Source organism: Crotalus tigris, unplaced genomic scaffold (assembly GCF_016545835.1).
Source record: "Crotalus tigris isolate CLP2741 ecotype Arizona unplaced genomic scaffold, ASM1654583v1 scf7180000017729.2337069, whole genome shotgun sequence".
NCBI classification, from domain to species: Eukaryota; Metazoa; Chordata; class Lepidosauria; order Squamata; family Viperidae; genus Crotalus; species Crotalus tigris.
In genome coordinates this window covers 533074-550086 of record NW_024096596.1, presented here as the reverse complement: position 1 = coordinate 550086, position 17013 = coordinate 533074, and the positions used below count along the sequence as shown (strand labels likewise).

The 17013-nt window shown below is 38.5% G+C and overlaps 1 protein-coding gene across 4 annotated transcripts in view; it reads right to left on the bottom strand.

Annotated features, from left to right (window-relative positions):
* PATJ (PATJ crumbs cell polarity complex component) overlaps positions 1–10928 on the bottom strand; it is a 160233-nt gene extending 149305 nt beyond the window's left edge. Inside the window, exons 1-5 of one of the 4 annotated variants that reach the window (XM_039339052.1) lie at positions 10590–10928; positions 8340–8451; positions 6975–7029; positions 6706–6872; positions 777–959 (exon numbers count right to left, since the gene is read on the bottom strand). In XM_039339052.1, coding sequence (XP_039194986.1) covers positions 777–959; positions 6706–6872; positions 6975–6996 — 372 coding nt within the window. In that variant the 5' untranslated portion in view covers positions 6997–7029; positions 8340–8451; positions 10590–10928. Of the gene's footprint in view, positions 1–776; positions 960–6705; positions 6873–6974; positions 7030–8339; positions 8452–10335; positions 10540–10589 lie in introns of those variants that run through there. The other 3 variants (XM_039339049.1, XM_039339051.1, XM_039339050.1) reach the window with 3 other exon arrangements.
* Between the last annotated feature and the right edge of the window lie 6085 nt (positions 10929–17013).

Below are 17013 nucleotides of genomic sequence, written 5' to 3'. Positions count from 1 at the left end.
ATCCAACATCTCCCTCAAAGAAGTGCTCTGGAACGTGTTTAATAAAATATAACTGTTAAATAAAACAAAGTATATAAATAAACATTATAAATTAAAAATTAAGGTTAAAAATTCAAAATTTTAAAATAAGGACGAGGGAAATCCTAAAATGGCCATTAAGCATTGAATTATTACATGCCGAGCGGGGGCTCTCAAGAAATTATTAGCCCCATGGTCGTGAGATCCTCTGTGCCCCCCCGTATAAAGCTGCAGAGCCAACATTTGACCCACTTACAAAAGGTCAAGCGTTTGGAGGTTTTCTTCACCTCTGGGGGCAAGATGTTCCTCAAAGTGGGGGCAGTGGCAGAGAAGCCTCTCTTCCTAGACTATCCCACATCTATTCCATTTGTTAGAAAGCCATTTTAAAATGTAATATGTATATGTATGTCCTCACTTACTGATGGTAATTGGGACAGGAATTTCCATTGCTATGCAATGCAGTCATAAAGTGTAACATTATGGGACTGCATCACTTAGCAATGTCAACCTCTTGTTTCAAATTGGAGTTACAATTGCCATACAGTGTAAATAACCTTAATCAGTATCAAAATACTATCTTTGGTAAGAGGCACCCAGCTTGGTGGCACCTTAGACTTGCAAGGAGTCTTAAGCTGTGCATATAGACTAAGGAAGCAAGGAGACTATGTTCAAAAAAATTAATTCAGAAACTGACTTTAATAACCATACGGTTTGGAATAAAAAGGAAACTTTTATATAATGTACCACTGCATTTTTACCTTTGCCATTTTTTGGATTATCAAATTAAATTCGTCCATTTCAAATCTGGAAATTAGTGGAGCCATTTGCTTCTCATTCTGGATGTTCCCATTAACAACAGGATGTGGGTCAGCATCAAATACCAGCAATCCTCGTCTAGTAAAATCAAAATCCACTGAACGATCTGGAGGCATATACCTAAGCTGTGAAGAACAAGACAAGACATTACCAGAAATTCTACATACTTAATAATTAATACAAAATAATAGCATTCGTGAGCATACAGTACTGCTTAAATAAGATGAAAGTTCAGTCTGAAAAAACAACTTTCCTTTCTGGAATATTACTGAATCAATGAGCAACTGAACATGTCAATATTCACCTTATTAGTAACCTCAAGAGTATGAAATCCCCCCCCAAAAGAGAATCCTTTTGCAACTAAAAGCAAGGTAGAAAAAAAATAATTATCCTGAATTGTTAACATAAGCTGACACTTATAGTTTAGGATTGATTCATTCTTATTATTATTTCATGTTCCTTTTTTTCTTACATAAAAGAACTTTTAAACTCCAGAAAGAATAAACTTCTCAGGATTGGGTTGTTTGTTTGTTTTTTGGAATTATATAATCCAGCCAATCCAATTGTGAAAAAGTAACAGATAATACAGGTAGTCCTTGACTTACGTCCACAACTGATCCCAAAATTTCTGTTGCAAAGCAAGATATTTGTTAAATGCATTTTGTCCCATTTTACAGAAGGTCATGAAACGTGATCATATTATTTTGGGACACTGCAACCATCATAAATACGAGTCAGTTGCCAAGCGTCTGAATTATGATCACATGACCATGGGGATGCTGCAACTGTCACAAGTGTGAAAAATGGTCATATCACTTTTTTCAGTGACATTATAACTTTGAACCGTCATTAAATGAACTCTTGTAAGTCGAGGACTACTTGTAATGAGATGGATCTTATATAAAAGGCCAATTCAGAAATAAACCTCCGTTTGGTTTTCAATGACAGACACTTGCAGATACAGAACTTTTATTATACACATTAGAAAACTACAACATTATATTATTTTTTGACATGATCGCCATTCAAATTGAGGCATTGTCGTAATGTCTTACAAGGTTTGAAATTTGCTGGGCACCAAATCTAGGCTATGCGGAGGGTGTGGGCGAGCATTATCGTGAACCAACACCACACCGAAAGTCAGCATGCCCCAACGCTTGTTATGGATGGCTTTGTCTGAGTTTTTGTAATGTTTCACAATAGACTTCACTAGCAGTACTCCTTTGGCATCTTCACATTTGGCGGAATTTTCTATGGCACCACTTCTGGCGTGGTGTTGGTTCACGATAATGTGCATCCGCACACCTCTAGTTGCACCCAGGAACTTTTGAAGCAGTTCCATTGGGTTGTTTTTGATCACTGCCCCCAAAGCCCAGATTTGGCGCTGAGCGACTACTACTAAGGAATTTCAAACCTTGTAAGGTGTTATGACAAGTGCCTTAATCTGAATTGTGATTATGTCGAAAAGTAATGTAATGTTGTAATTTTCTAACGTGTATAATAAAAGTTCTGTATCTGCGAGTGTCTATCATTGATAACCAAAGAGAGGTTTATTTCTGAATTACCTTCGTATTTTCTCAGAAGGACATAACTGATCACAGTGATTTGCATCTTCATTTTCAAAGACAGAAAAAATCACAACAATCCACAAAACCTCTTTTAATGTTCAAGAACAAATCATCAGTGCATCTTCATTCTGCTCCTGTCCACACATCACACATTTTGGAACCAGAGGCCTTTGGATTAGAAGCTGGGAGACCATAAACTCTAATCCTGTCTTAAGCACAGAAACCACTTAGATGCCTTTGGGTGACTTTCTCTCAGCCACAGGAAGATGGCAATAAACAAGCCACTTCTGAAAATGTTGTCAACAAAACTGCATGGACTCATCTATATGGTCACCAAGAATCAAGTCTAACTCAAAGGTTTAAAAAAGAGGTAGAGCTAACAGAATATCTGAAACATCATGTATACCTTGGGTAGCATTTCTTTTCTAGATTTTATATCAGAGACATTTCTGGCTCCAAGATTTAGGCACTTTGCTTTTGAAAACTGACAAGAAAAACGGCACTATAATGATTTATAAGTTTATAAGTGCATCAGGGGTTAATGATACTGTAAAAGGAACTAAACTGTAATCACATATGTTTTAATAACATGTTACTCCCTAAGCTTTCTTACCAGGTTGGAATATAAGCCCATATAAATAAAAAGCATCTTGTAATTCTGAATCAAATAAAATACAGCTTAAACACATTTTGGCATAGGAGTTTCCACAGAAGTCACAAAATCAGACTCTGTTGTAGACTGTTGAGACAAGAATACAGTCTTTATGATAGTTATTAACTAAAGTGATGTAATGCTTTAGGGAATATCAGGTGAAGACTGGAGATGATCCAGATAAACATATCTCCAAAAATTACACTGGCAGCTGCTATAGATAATACTTTTAGCATTTTATATATAATAGGAAACTATTCTGGAAAAGATAATCAAACAATGAATTAGAGAACACCTAGAGGCAAACAAAGTCATTACTAAAAGCCAACATGGGTTTGTCAAAAACACATCATGCCAGACAAATCTTATTGCATTCTTTGACCAAGTGACAAAGTTAGTGGATCAGAGGAATGCTGTGGATATAATTTACTTGGACTTCAGTAAGGCATTTGATAAAGTAGATCACAACCTACTATTTGATAAGATAGAAAAATGTGGGTTAGACAGCATCACCACCAGATGGATTCATAGCTGGCTGACCGGCCGTACTCAGTGTGTGGTCCTCAATGGAACTCCATCTACATGGAGGGAAGTTTGTAGTGGGATGCCCCAGGGCTCTGTTCTAGGCCCAGTGCTTTTCAACATCTTCATCAACGATTTGGACAAGGGAATGGACAGGGAACTCATCAAATTTGCAGACGACACCAAGCTGGCAGGAATAGCCAACACTCCAGAAGATAGGCTTAAGATACAGGAGGAAGTGGACAGACTTGAACATTGGGCGCTATCTAACAAAATGAAATTCAATGGTGAAAAAAGTAAGGTTCTACATTTAGGCAAGAAAAACCAAATATACAGGTATAGTATAGGTGGTTCCTTGCTCAATAGTAGTAACTGTGAGAGGGATCTTGGAGTCCTAGTGGACAATCACTTAAATATGAGCCAGCAGTGTGCTGTAGCTGCCAAAAAAGCCAACACAGTGCTAGGCTGCATTAACAGAGAGATAGAATCAAGATCATGTGAAGTATTAATACCACTTTACAATGCTTTGGTAAGGCCACACTTGGAATACTGCATCCAGTTTTGGTCACCATGATGTAAAAAAGGTATTGAAAGAGTACAGAGAAGAGCAACAAAGATGATTAGGGGATTGGAGGCTAAAACATATAAGGAACGGTTGCTGGAATTGGGAACAACCTGCCTCCAGAAGCGGTGAATGCTCCAACACTGGAAGTTTTTAAGAAGAGACTGGACAGCCATTTGTCTGTAATGGTATAGGGTTTCCTGTCTGAACAGGGGGTTGGACTAGATGACCTTCAAGGTCTCTTCCAACTTTATTACTACTACTACTACCACTACTACTACTACTACTACTACTACTACTATTATTATTATTATTATTATTATTATTATTATTACTACTACTACTACTTTGGCCCGAATTGGGGTGCTACTATTAGGGCAATAAAAAAATATAAGATTCTCATATGAAAGCCAACTTGTTTTTATTCAAACTTTCATATTTCCAAGTTTTACTAACACTAATTGCCAATGTGACCAGGAGGCTGTTACTCTTCTCCTGGCTGATTATTTTTCATAAATCTCTAATAAGACTGCAAAATTCTTATCAATAACTGCAGCTGTTAAAAGCTTTCTGTTCCTCCTTTAGGCTATTAACTATTACCTCCTTATTGCATTAGAATTTTCTTGTAATTTACATTTTTTTCTTTTATAATTATTATATTACATGCTGGTTTTTCATTGTTTTTGGTCTTGGACCATTTATACATTTTTTTTTATTTGATTTGTGGCTGTTCCTTATCTTAAACCAAGCCTTATTCCACAGCAATGTTTATATCAATGCGATTGAGGAGGCAAATCATGTAAATGCTCTGAGATCCTTCTGAGAAAATCAGGATATAAATATGACAAATAAACCCTGATCTAATTCTTAGTGCTTTTTAAAATAATGTTCTTGATTATTTTTTTAACCGTCAAAAGTGTTTAGTTCTGCAATGCATTTTCACACAAAAGTAATGTATAGGTAATCTTTGACTTATGACTACAGTTGGGACCAAAATCTCAGTCACTGAGCAAAGCAATTGTTAAGTGAAATAGTGTGACTGCTTCATTCAATGACTGCAATCCCAGCAATCCCAGTTGTGGTCATTAAGCAGTTTCCCAGATTCTTGAGTGGAACATGCATGGAAGGGAACTGCTCTGGTGGACTGTCTCAAAGGAGTTTGGATTTTCTGGATCTGAGTTCCATTTCTGCTCCCCTTGATAGCTCCTCTTGGTAGGCCACACCATCAGCCAGGCCCCAGAGATGAGAGGGAGTCCTCTCAGCAAACAGGAGCGGTTTGCAATCTTCCTTACTGGCTTCCCAACTGACTTTGGCAGTAAAGATTACAAATGTGATCCCATGAGCATGGGGCACTTGGCAATCAATTGTAAGTGGGAACAGATTGCCAAGTACCCAGATCATAATCACAGAACTGAAGGGGGGGGGACACAACATTTTACGACAGCTGGAAGTGCTTTATGGGCTAAAAAAACTTTCCAAACCTATCTTAATTTTGAACTAACCAGTCATAGGTTAAGGGCTATTTGTACAAATATTTGTACAAATTTGATTTGCCACATAAAATTTGTCATGAGCAGTATACTCTTCTAACAGGTCATAACTATGCTGGATATGGAGTTTTAACAGACCAGAATAACAAGGTTGGAAGGGACCTTGGAGATCTTCTAGTCCAACCCCTTGCTCAAGCAAGAGACTTAGTCTATACCATTCCAGATAAATGACTATCAAAGCTCTTCTTAAAAACCTCCACTGTTGGAGCACCCACAACTTTTAAAGGCAAGCCATTCCACTAATTGTTTGGGAGTTTCGGGATGTTAAGGTCTATACATTTCAAAGTTTCCAAGGTTGAAAAAGTCTAGATGAAGTTGCAGGTAGAGAAAGCAGAATGAGGCTGAACTTCAATTATTAGTTCTCTCCATCTTTTTTTTTTCTTCCTCCATTTGGAGTTTAAAACCATCATGTCTGATGAAAAGCTTTTGGAAACTCAGAACCCTGCCCACTATTTGTATAACTTCAGCTAATTCAATCAAATGACTAAATAATTACAGGAAGGAGAAAAAATGCAGTATACCCAGTGGTGGGATTCAGCCAGTTCGCACCAGTTCAGTAGAACTGGTAGCTAATTTTTTGTTGCCCAGGCCCAGAATGGACTTCCGGAAGCGGCATCCACACAGAGACCCAGTTGTTCACATATCTGAATCCCACCAGTGAATATGGGAATAGGAATAGGAATAGGAATAGAGTAGAATAGAGTAGAAAATGAATAGAATAGAATAGAATAGAATAGAATAGAATAGAATAGAATAGAACAGAACAGAACAGAACAGAACAGAACAGAACAGAACAGAATAGAATAGAATAGAATAGAATAGAATAATTTATTGGCCAAGTGTGATTGGACACATAAGGAATTTGTCCCTGGTACAAAGCTCTTAACGTACATACAAACAACAAAGTGATAAGTTATCTTGGTGTGACTTCTTCCCACAAACATTACTACTACTTCAAAATTTTCTTGAAAACATAACCAATCAGCATCCATCAGATCTTTCTCTTGTATTACTTACTTGTTCTTTCAGCTGCTTTATTGACTGCTGAAGAGTCAGCATGTGGTTGAATAAAGGGTTCTTAAGAGTATTGTATAGAAAAACCAGATTATCACTCTGCGAGGTATCTCCTTTCTCATGAAGTTTCATTAGTAGACGCTCCAGAATCCTCAGGATCTGCTGCTTATCTGTTGGATTCCCCCCAAAACATCATAACAATTCATTAAAAAAACTACTTTAGATAATTGAAATGTTTCAACCATGTGAAAGCTGATTTCAGACACACTTACCTGCAATTGGATTTTCTGGCATCCTGGCTTATCTGCACTGTAGATTTAATATAGCCTACATTTTAGAATAAAGATGCAGATTAAGCTTTGGTTTTCAACATAACTTATTCCAAAGAACATAAATGGCAAGCACACATTTACACACACGTATGCCTGTTTAGATATTATTGCCATATTAAAGGGTACAGAAAGAAGTGCATATTATACTTCTTTCTGTGCCCATTTAATGTGGCAATAACTCTAAACAAATATAGGAGATGTGTGTAAAAGTAGTACCGTGGGCCTAGAGAACATTTCAGTCTTAAATAAGCAACACGGTTATTTAAGTACATCTCGTCCTCGACTTACATTTAGTGACCAAAGTTACAACAGCACTGAAAAAAGTGACTTATGGCCGTTTTTCACACTTACGGCCATTGTATGAAGGCTGCAGTGTTCTGGGAGTCATGTGATCGCCTTTTGCGATCTTCTGACAAGCAAAGTCAATGGGAAGCCCGGTTCACTTAATAACTGTGTTAGTAACTTAACAAATGTGGCAAAAAAGGTAGTAAAATGGGGCAAAATTCACTTAAAACTGCCTTGCTTAGCAACAGAAAGTTTGGGGTCAATTGTGTTCATAAATCGAGGACTACCTGCACTGTGTTGCCACACACAGTGCTGGAATCTAGACCAATACAAAAAGATTCCCGTCATATTGTCCTGCTATTATTTAACTTATTTATTACTTTCATATCCATACTATTTTGTAATATGTATAAACTGTGCATTATTACTAATAGAATCATACCAAGATAAAGAGAAGCCATGCTAACAAAATTTATATTTTATCCTTGGCTTCCCATGTTGAATGCAGAATTCTCTCTCGGCTACAGATATATCTGAATAAACCAGTTCAGGGTTATAAGGGAGAATTTACATTGCACTATATTCAGGAGCATTTTCTGTTTATATTTATGTTTATATTAAGCCACCATGTTATGTTTACTTAGCATGATGGGTGTAAGAACAAAATCAGGATTTGCATTCCATATTTTCCATCACTCTCGGCTAAAAATAAAACCTCTTATGTGAACCAACAATTTAATAGAATTGTTTAGAATTGTAATTTAAAATTATTATCATTTTCCAACTAGGAAGTCCTTGTTCTGTTGTATAGTGAAAACAAACCTATGTCATATATGCTTAAATATAAAGCCTCCTTAAGTCTACCTTAAATCTTAGTTATTTCATGGATACATCCATGTATCTTCTTCCAGACATTCTTTCAACCTGACAGTCTAGTTTACAATTCCAGTACTAACCCAAGCCCAACCCTCCTTACTTTTGAAGCATATGGAAGATTGAGTTAAAAAAAAAAAGTCTCACCAAATGGAAATCCTTAGGCTGCAACCGTGAGCCAATTAAGAATAAAATCCTGCAGACTTCAAACAGGATTGCTTTCGGATAGACATATAACATTGGCTGACATCATTGAGAACTAAGGAATAGAATCAAACACGTACAAGTTAAATAAGTCACACAGTGTTTATTTAATGCTATTTGCTGGTGATTATTAGTATGCCTATTCAGAAACTGTACTGAGTTTACTCCCTGGATAGGTATGTATTTTATTACATCACAGTCTCAAGTTTCTTCATTTGGACTGGGCCTTCTGTGTATTAATACATACATATGCATGACAGGCTTTTAAAAATTTGACTGCACTTGAGAACTCACTGCGATTTATCAGGCATACAGTGACCCTGGAATTGCAAAAGTCTTCTCTCCAGCTCTGCTTTTGGGATTAGGTAAATTCCTAGTTGCAAATTCAGCAACAAGAGAAACTGGAAATTCTAAGATATTATTATCAATCATCTAAGCCCTCTTCTGTTTTGAAGCATCCTTACACAACAGATACTACAATAAATAAACCTTCTTGGATAATTACATTCTACTTGTCCCAGTATGTCCAGATTTAAGTAGAACATTGAAAGAATCCCCTCTTTTATTTTTTAAAAAATAATATTGAAGTTTTATTTGTGAGTTTTAGATTGGGAGATAAAAATGCACTCTGAAGCAAATCTATTTTAATATTGATTTCATAATGAAGTTACCTTGAATTAGTACTGAACTTAATTTCCAAAGTGAAAAAAAAGCTATTCTAAAAAGAATGCCTTTTCCATTCCTTTTTTCTTCCACATGTTCATTGCTATTCAGTGCATAAAAATTTACACTTAGTGAACTATGATTACTCTTATAAAAGTAATCATGGCTACATTTGACTAATGCAGTCACACTTTCTAGGCAGCTCTATCTGGTCAGATTTCTCCTTGACATTGTTGTTGTTAATTGCGAAGTCGTGTCCGACCCATCGTGACCCCATGGACAACATTCCTCCAGGTCTTCCTGTCCTCTACCATCTTCTGGAGTCCATTTAAGTTCACACCTACTGCTTCAGTGACTCCATCCAGCCATCTCATTCTCTGTCGTCCCATTCTTCTATTGCCCTCAATCTTTCCCAGCATTAGGCCCTTCTCCAGTGACATCTGCCCCATTAAAAACAGAGGAAATGGAGAAGGCAGCATCTCTTTACAACAGTTTTCCCTTGTTTGCTATGGGGCAATCCCAACTTTGCAGCCCTCCAAATGTGTACAAACTTCAGGTTCCAGAATTCAACAGCCAGCATAGCCTTCCTTCCTTCCTTCCTTCCTTCCTTCCTTCCTTCCTTCCTTCCTTCCTTCCTTCCTTCCTTTCCTTCCTTCCTTCCTTCCTTCCTTCCTTCCTTCCTTCCTTCCTTCCTTCCTCTTTCCTTTCCTTTTTTAGAATTCTGGAAATAGAATTGCACAACTCTGGGGTTCCTCAACCCAGAGGAATACCCAACCTTGAGGTTCTCCTTCAATGACGGTGGGTTGTTTAGCCCAGAAACAGCTGATCGAGGATCAATACAGATCCCCAAGGAAGGAGCTCCCTCTTTTTACTTTCACTTTTGGGTTTATTGCCCGAATCCAGCTACCAGCAAGGAAAGGGCACCCAAGCCAGTCGGGATCCAAGCCCAGCCTCCAATCAAAGGTCAGCACTCTTGGATCGTTGGCAGCTCAGACCTTGCACAACCACAACACTAACTAACTGCTGCTGTTAACGTTTACGGTCAAGCTGAAAATATCCCGTCCCGCCTGTACTTTGCCCTCAGCCTTAGCGGCTTTAAGCTGTTCGCTCAGGCTTCAGCCCGGGCGCCTTTCAAAATAAGCGGCCCCTTTGCTCAGATCAGGAGACGGGCAAAGCTCACACGAGGAAATCCAGTCGGATTTCCAGCATCTATAAGGGGCAACCCGGGACGGATCTAAGCAGATCTAGCTCTGAATGCCTCCAAAGAAAAACCTACCGCGAGGAGGGAGGGACGCCCCACCATGAAGGCTCAGCAAACCCGCCCACCCGAAGCGCAACAAGTTCTCCTCAAGTCTTTTCCATTACACTTTCAGCCTTCAGGAAGTGGGCGGCGGGCGCAACGCAAAAGCCCGACTGGCTGCATCTTCCAGGCACTGACGGCCGCTTCCCCTCCCCGCCACAGGGTCGACTGTGGCTGCTCGGAGACGAGAAGGCGGCCGGGAGCGCGCCCGGATCGTCAGAACGGCTTACCTGTTCGGCCGGGGGCGAGACCTGTCGCTGGGCGATCCTGGCTTGTTCTTACCTGGGCGGAAGCGGGAGTTTCGTTTTACCCGCACCTCTCCTTGCAACACAGGAAGCCGGCAGCGAGGGGGAGCAGCTGGGCGCTGAAGGAAAACAAGCCAGGCTCCGGCGGGATCAGGGTGGATAAGGCGAGAGATCAGCTGCCGCGGGGCAAGAAGCTGGGGGTCGCTGAGGTCGCGGAGTGATCTCCGGGATGCTGGTGGGCTTAGTTTCGGCGCAAAAGGCTCGGATCCTTCCTAAGTATACGGAGAAGGGCAGATTCAAGGAACAAGTGAAATAACGAGTGGGGAGGGGAATTGGCCATCATTGCAGGAGGGGCTGGGTGACAATGGGGTTGGGTCGTGGGAACGTTGGCGTCGGGGACAATCAAAGGAGGGAGACTCTGGCTCCGTGGATTTTCGTTAGTTGTAAATGGGGAAGAGGTTGATAAACAAACCCCTTAGGAAGAGCCTTGTTTGTGAAACCAGCAGCAAGTCAAGCTCAAACCCAATATTCAGACATCACAAGACAGCAGCTGTTTTGCTGCATACACTTGATTTTAAATTTATAGGTAATGGAATTACCTAGAAATGGGAAGATATGCATCTTTTTTAAGAGAAGAAGTGGCCTTTGGGTGACCTTAAATAGCTGTGAGAAAATAGCTTTTTTCCTTTCCAAAAAGGACATCAACAAAAATTAAGTTTTTTGTTTTGTTTTTAAATGAAGGCGGTATAGATAATAAGTAAATTGTTGGCTTCCTGAAATGACAATCTGGATTTTTTTTCTTTTCCTATTAAATTTTTCTCTACTTATATTGTACCCACTATAAAAGCAATCACTTATGTGCGAATCATACAAATGAAATTGCTACACAATGTTTCTGAAAAGCTATTCTTATAGAACTTTGTGGATTTTTGTGTTAAGGCTGATTTCATGTCTAGAAAGACTTGTTGCAAAATATGAAGGCAACAAGGGACAAGCCTGTGTTACTGGTCAAAGATAAACTCTTAACAAACCCCTATTATGTTTAAAATAATTTGATCTGGGACTAAGCATTATGTCAACACATTTCTTTGGTATCCAAGAGTTTCTGGATTCATTTAGTTTCTGGATCCCTTCACTGCTAGGATACCTGCCAAGAACTAAAGATCAACTGCAGAAGTTGTTCCCTAGATGCCCCACCAAATGAGATCTACCGTCTCAGTTTTAGGTTAGTCTTAGAATCTCAGTTTACAAATGACCATAGCAAAACAGTTTATGGTGCTAAGTGATAGAATCACATATATATCACTTCGTTGTATGATTGGTTGACTTCACCTCAGACTGTAATCTTTTTAAGGCTTTCAGAAATGTTATTACAGGTAGTCCTTGACTTAGGACAACAATTGAGTCCAACATTTCTGTTACTAAGGGAGACATTTGTTAAGTGGGATTTGCCCCATTTTATAACCTTTCTTGCCACAGTTGTTAAGTGAATCACTGCAGTTGTTAAGAAAGTAATACAGTTGTTAAGTGAATCTGGCTTCCCCCTTGATTTTACTTTTCAGAAGGTCACAAAAGGTGATCACATGACCCCAGGACACTGCATCCGTCATAAATATGAGTCAGTTGCCAGGTGTCTGAATTTTGATCACGTGACCATGGGGATGCTGCTATGCTGGCTCAGGAATTCTGGGAGTTGAAGTCCACTCATAAAAGCCAAGGTTGCCTACCCCTGTGCTAGAGGAATGTTTTAACAGACAGAAGTTGCTGGCCAAATCTCTTCTTGACCTCAGGTTTAATTTGGAATATGTAGGAATAATGTTTTTTTCAGGTAACAAATTGACCCATATTCCAAAGGATCATCAATTCTCAACAGGAAAAGGAAAAGGTTAGCTAGTAATACAACAGAAGATTATTTTCTTTAACTTTATCTTCATGTGTTTAAAGTGTGATATTTAGTATTTTATTGATTGTTTCTATACCATCACAAGCATTGTGTGTTTTGTTAACATGAATCTTCAATATAGTACAGCAGAGCTATACGCAAGAAAGAGCAGATCACCATCATTTTGTGGTGTGCCAGAGATTCTGATTTCTATTTTTGTGTCCACAGTTCTTTCAAGATCTCCCAAAGGTGCTTTTTCAAAAGGCAACTGGGCTTTCTTTGTTTTTTTCCTTGAAGACGTTTTACTTCTCATCCGAGAAGCCTCTTCAGTTTCAGCTTCAGAATCGAAGAAGCTTCTTGGGTGAGAAGCGAAATGTCTGCAAGGAAAAACCAAGAAAGTCCAGTTCCCTTTTGAAAAAGCACCTTTGAGATAACCTTGATCTGGACGACTGAGACTCTCCATAGTCATTCTTTTAAGACGATATCTGATCTGAACAACTATATATAGTTTTATCTCTTTTGACACAAATGTTTTGTTTGTGACTAGATAAAAATACAAAAAAAATAATATAAAATAAAAAAATTACGTTTTTCTTTTTTTTCCCGTATTAAAGTGTGATTTTTATCCATCTCTTATGACAGTGATGGCAAACCTTTTAGAGACCGAGTGCCCAAACTGCAACCCCAAACCCACTTATGCATTGTTGGGTGCCGGGTGGGTGTGGCCCATTGGATGGGTGTGGCCCATTGGGTGGGTGTGGCCCATTGGGTGGGCGTGGCTGCAGTGGTAACGGCAGACTGGGTGGGACTAAAAAATTCAATCAATCAATTCCAACTTTGCAAGATCTTTTTTTCCCATGAGAAGTTGAAATTGACTCATTGATTGAACCTTTTTTTTTTTTTTTGCACACGGCGGTGGAGGCCTAAAGCAAAAAGATTTTATAAAACCCAACTGAAGGCCTAGGACTGGGGCGACGGCATGCGTGCCCACAGAGAGGGCTCTGAGTGCCACCTCTGGCACCCATGCCATAGGTTCGCCACCACTATCTTATGAAATGTGCCTACCCACAAAGATGATAAGGAGCTGATTCTGTTAGTCAAATGCTTCAGTGCTATAAGGTTGGACAGTAACAGTATAGAAGTTATTTTCTTTTTTTCGTGTGCTAGAAAATAACACAAATTGTGGGAGGCCTAGTTCCCTGGCTCACCAAGTGAGGCGCATCCTGGAAAATAGACAGTATCAGTAGTCCTGGATTAACAACCATTCATTCAGTGACTTGAACTTGCAACAGCACTGAACCAGTGGTACTAATGACTGGTTCTTGAAGTGCTGGCTGTGGCAGTGCCCCTGCATTACATGATTGCGATTTGGGCACTCAGCCAGATTTTCAACCATTGCAGCATCCTATGGTCACATAATTGTGATTGCAATGTTCCCTGAAGCTGTCTCACAAGCAAAGTCATGGGAAAGCCAGTAGGAAAAATCAAGCCATGGTCCCATGCGGTCCTTGCTTAACAACTTCTGGAACAGTTGTTGCAAAGTGGCGCATTCAAGTGACATTGCTGTCATGTGTTTGACAACTGCTCTCTTTAACAGCATTACTTAGCAATGGAAATTCTGTTTCCAAATTCAGTCATTAAGCAAGGACTATCAATAGCTGTGATAACTACCAAACTACTGTGTCAAAGATAATGGAGGACATAAACTGCATAGACCCAGAAAATTACTGGAAGAAGAGACCTCCATTCATTTACCTACAAGCTCAATCCTGCCATTGCAATCACAGAGAATCTCTTTTATTTAGAGTATTTCCTCAGCTGCTGTTTTTGTTTTTGTTTCATGTCATTGTATTGTTTTGAAGTGCCATAAACCATTCAGAATTGTTATGAGATGAGATGCTGTGTAAATGGAAGAAAATAAATAATCTGCTGCTTTTTATTTTTCTACCACTTTATCTCTTATTTTAAAAACCCAGATCCTTTGGGGTTTGGGTTGTATATAAACATTATTAATAAATAACAGAGACATTAGGAAGCAAAGCAGCTTTATAGCTTTTGAAAATCAAGAATTTTTGTGGATCAAGCTATTAAAGATATGCAAACCAAGTGAATCAATCCGTTCAAAATTTCTTTTTAAGATCACGTAATTGTCATTTTCTTTACATGATGAAGTTTCAATAAATGAGAATATTGATTGTTACTGAAACTACGGGCTCGGCTTAATGGCAACAGGATGTGGAAAATTACACAAAGCTTCTATTCAGACAGTAATGCAGTGGGTATGTTTATACATCAAGCTAAGAAAAAATCAAATCACATTTTGGTTTAATATTGTATGGGTTAGGTATCTTTGCTATAGAATATGTTATCAGATAATAGATGGAAACGTATAGAAATGAGCTTTATGTTCACCCACAATGCCATAAAAGCTTTCCTGGAAAAGACGAAATGACAGTAACAAACATCATAATAATGGCCTGGCCACCCAATTCTCCCAAACGCACGTGCGACATGGGACGTTTGATCTTACCCAAAGACTGACTGAATCACTGTCGGGTAATAATAAAGTAGATCTTTGTCATGAATAGACTCAGGTGATGTTTATATTTCTATCCATTGTTATTATACTGATGTTTTTAATTTTCTGGTTCTCAGGGTTGCTTTGGTGAGTCGGGCAGCTTTACCCCTTGAATAAAATCAATCAAAGGGTGATCTTACTTATCTGCTTGCTGGAATAACCCCCAGTAGTCATTTAAAAGAAAAAAGAAAATCTCCAAACTCAGAGCCCAATTAAAAAAAGAGCAAGGTGCTGGGGTGACCCAATCTCTGAAATTATAGTAAATTAAATGGATGTTAAACAAGGTTGTATTCTTGTTCCTCCATTATCCTGTTTTCATTTGAACTGTTTTGTGTACAGGCTTTATCAAGCAGTAAACTTCCTTGCCAAGTAGTAACACAAGAGACCCACCTTGTACTGTTACACACAAAGGCTGCTATTCTTTCTGAGACTCAGGCAGACCTTGAGAAAACCCACCTAGCATTAGCCAGTTTTTGCCACCAAGAAAAAAATTGTAATTAACTATAAAAACAAAGATGGTCCTATTTACCAAAGCATGCTGCAGTTGCCAATATAAATGCTGCGTCGACAGCATCCAAATAGAACAAATTAAGATCTTTAAATATTCATCCTCTAAATGATAACAAATTCACAAGGTTTTATCCAATGCACAAATACTATAATTAACTGTAAGCCATAAAGGTAACAATTTTGTCTCAGTAGCAGTTAAATTGTTTAGAACTAGGATAATGTCAGCTCTGCTTTATGGTATGCAAGCCTATCCTTACAAAGACTTTAAAGGCTTTAAATTCAGCCTAGCTAAATTTGTGAGAATTATTCTCCATCCCCCTTGATTTATCCATCATGCTCATAATAAGATTTCAACTAGGATCTATTTTTATAGTGGCTTGCATAAGAATATGTTATCTAACATATTAGCTGAAACTACACTTGAAGGGCGATTCAGTGCTTAATTCATTCTTATAATGAATTAAGCACTGAACAACTATTGCTAATGATTGTTCTGTCTTTAGCCTCTCAACTCAAAGGCTACAAATAAAGAAAACTATATCTTGAATTAAATAAAGTGTTCCCAGTCTTGATCTACACCCTGGAAGAGCTAAGACTCCAAATTCTGTGTCAGGGAATAATCTCTTTGCTATTGCAAAATACTTTTTTTTTTTTCAGTGAAAAAGCTGGTGGAAGGATGACTTGAAAAGTTTCTGTCCAGATTACTACTACAGATGCTAAGATATATCCATAAAATTATAACAGATCCTGTTGCATTGTCCAGTCTGCCTTGACAGATGATCTGCAGTTATATCCGCTCCTTGTTAAGCATGATCCAAATCTGAGACTATACAATTTCTATTAGAAGACATCTTCACTTCAGCCTTTTAAGAAAGTCACAGAAGTTTTGTCAGTTGCCAATAAAAGCCAAAAGGCCTAAACCATGTGTCTTCCAACTTGGCCTTTATGACTTGTGGACTTCAACTCCCAGAACTCCTCAGCCAGCATGCCTGGATGAGGAATTCTGGGAGTTGAAGTCCACAAGTCATAAAAGGTCCAAGTTTGAAGACCCCTGGCCTAAACACATTCTACTTTGGAATGGTATGTTGCTGCTTAGGAGATTTAAATGGTAGCTTGCTAATACATTACCTCTTGATCATATCACCTTTTTGATTTGGTCTCTGACAATAAATAAGGAACCAATGTAGTTCATTCTCTTAAATGAATGTGCATTATTTAAAACGGGGAGATTTAAAAGTTGTAGGAATTGGACTGCTGTTGAAAAGATGCATTGTTAATATAATCTTTCAAAAGAAGGCATGGAATATTTAAAATAATAAACCCTGGCCCAAGACCTTTTGCTGCCTAAGGTGAAAGCAAATGTTTGGTTGTTTTTTTTTTTACTTAGGGTGAAATAAGCACTCAGAATTAACCACATGGGCTTTTGCCTGAGGCAAAAA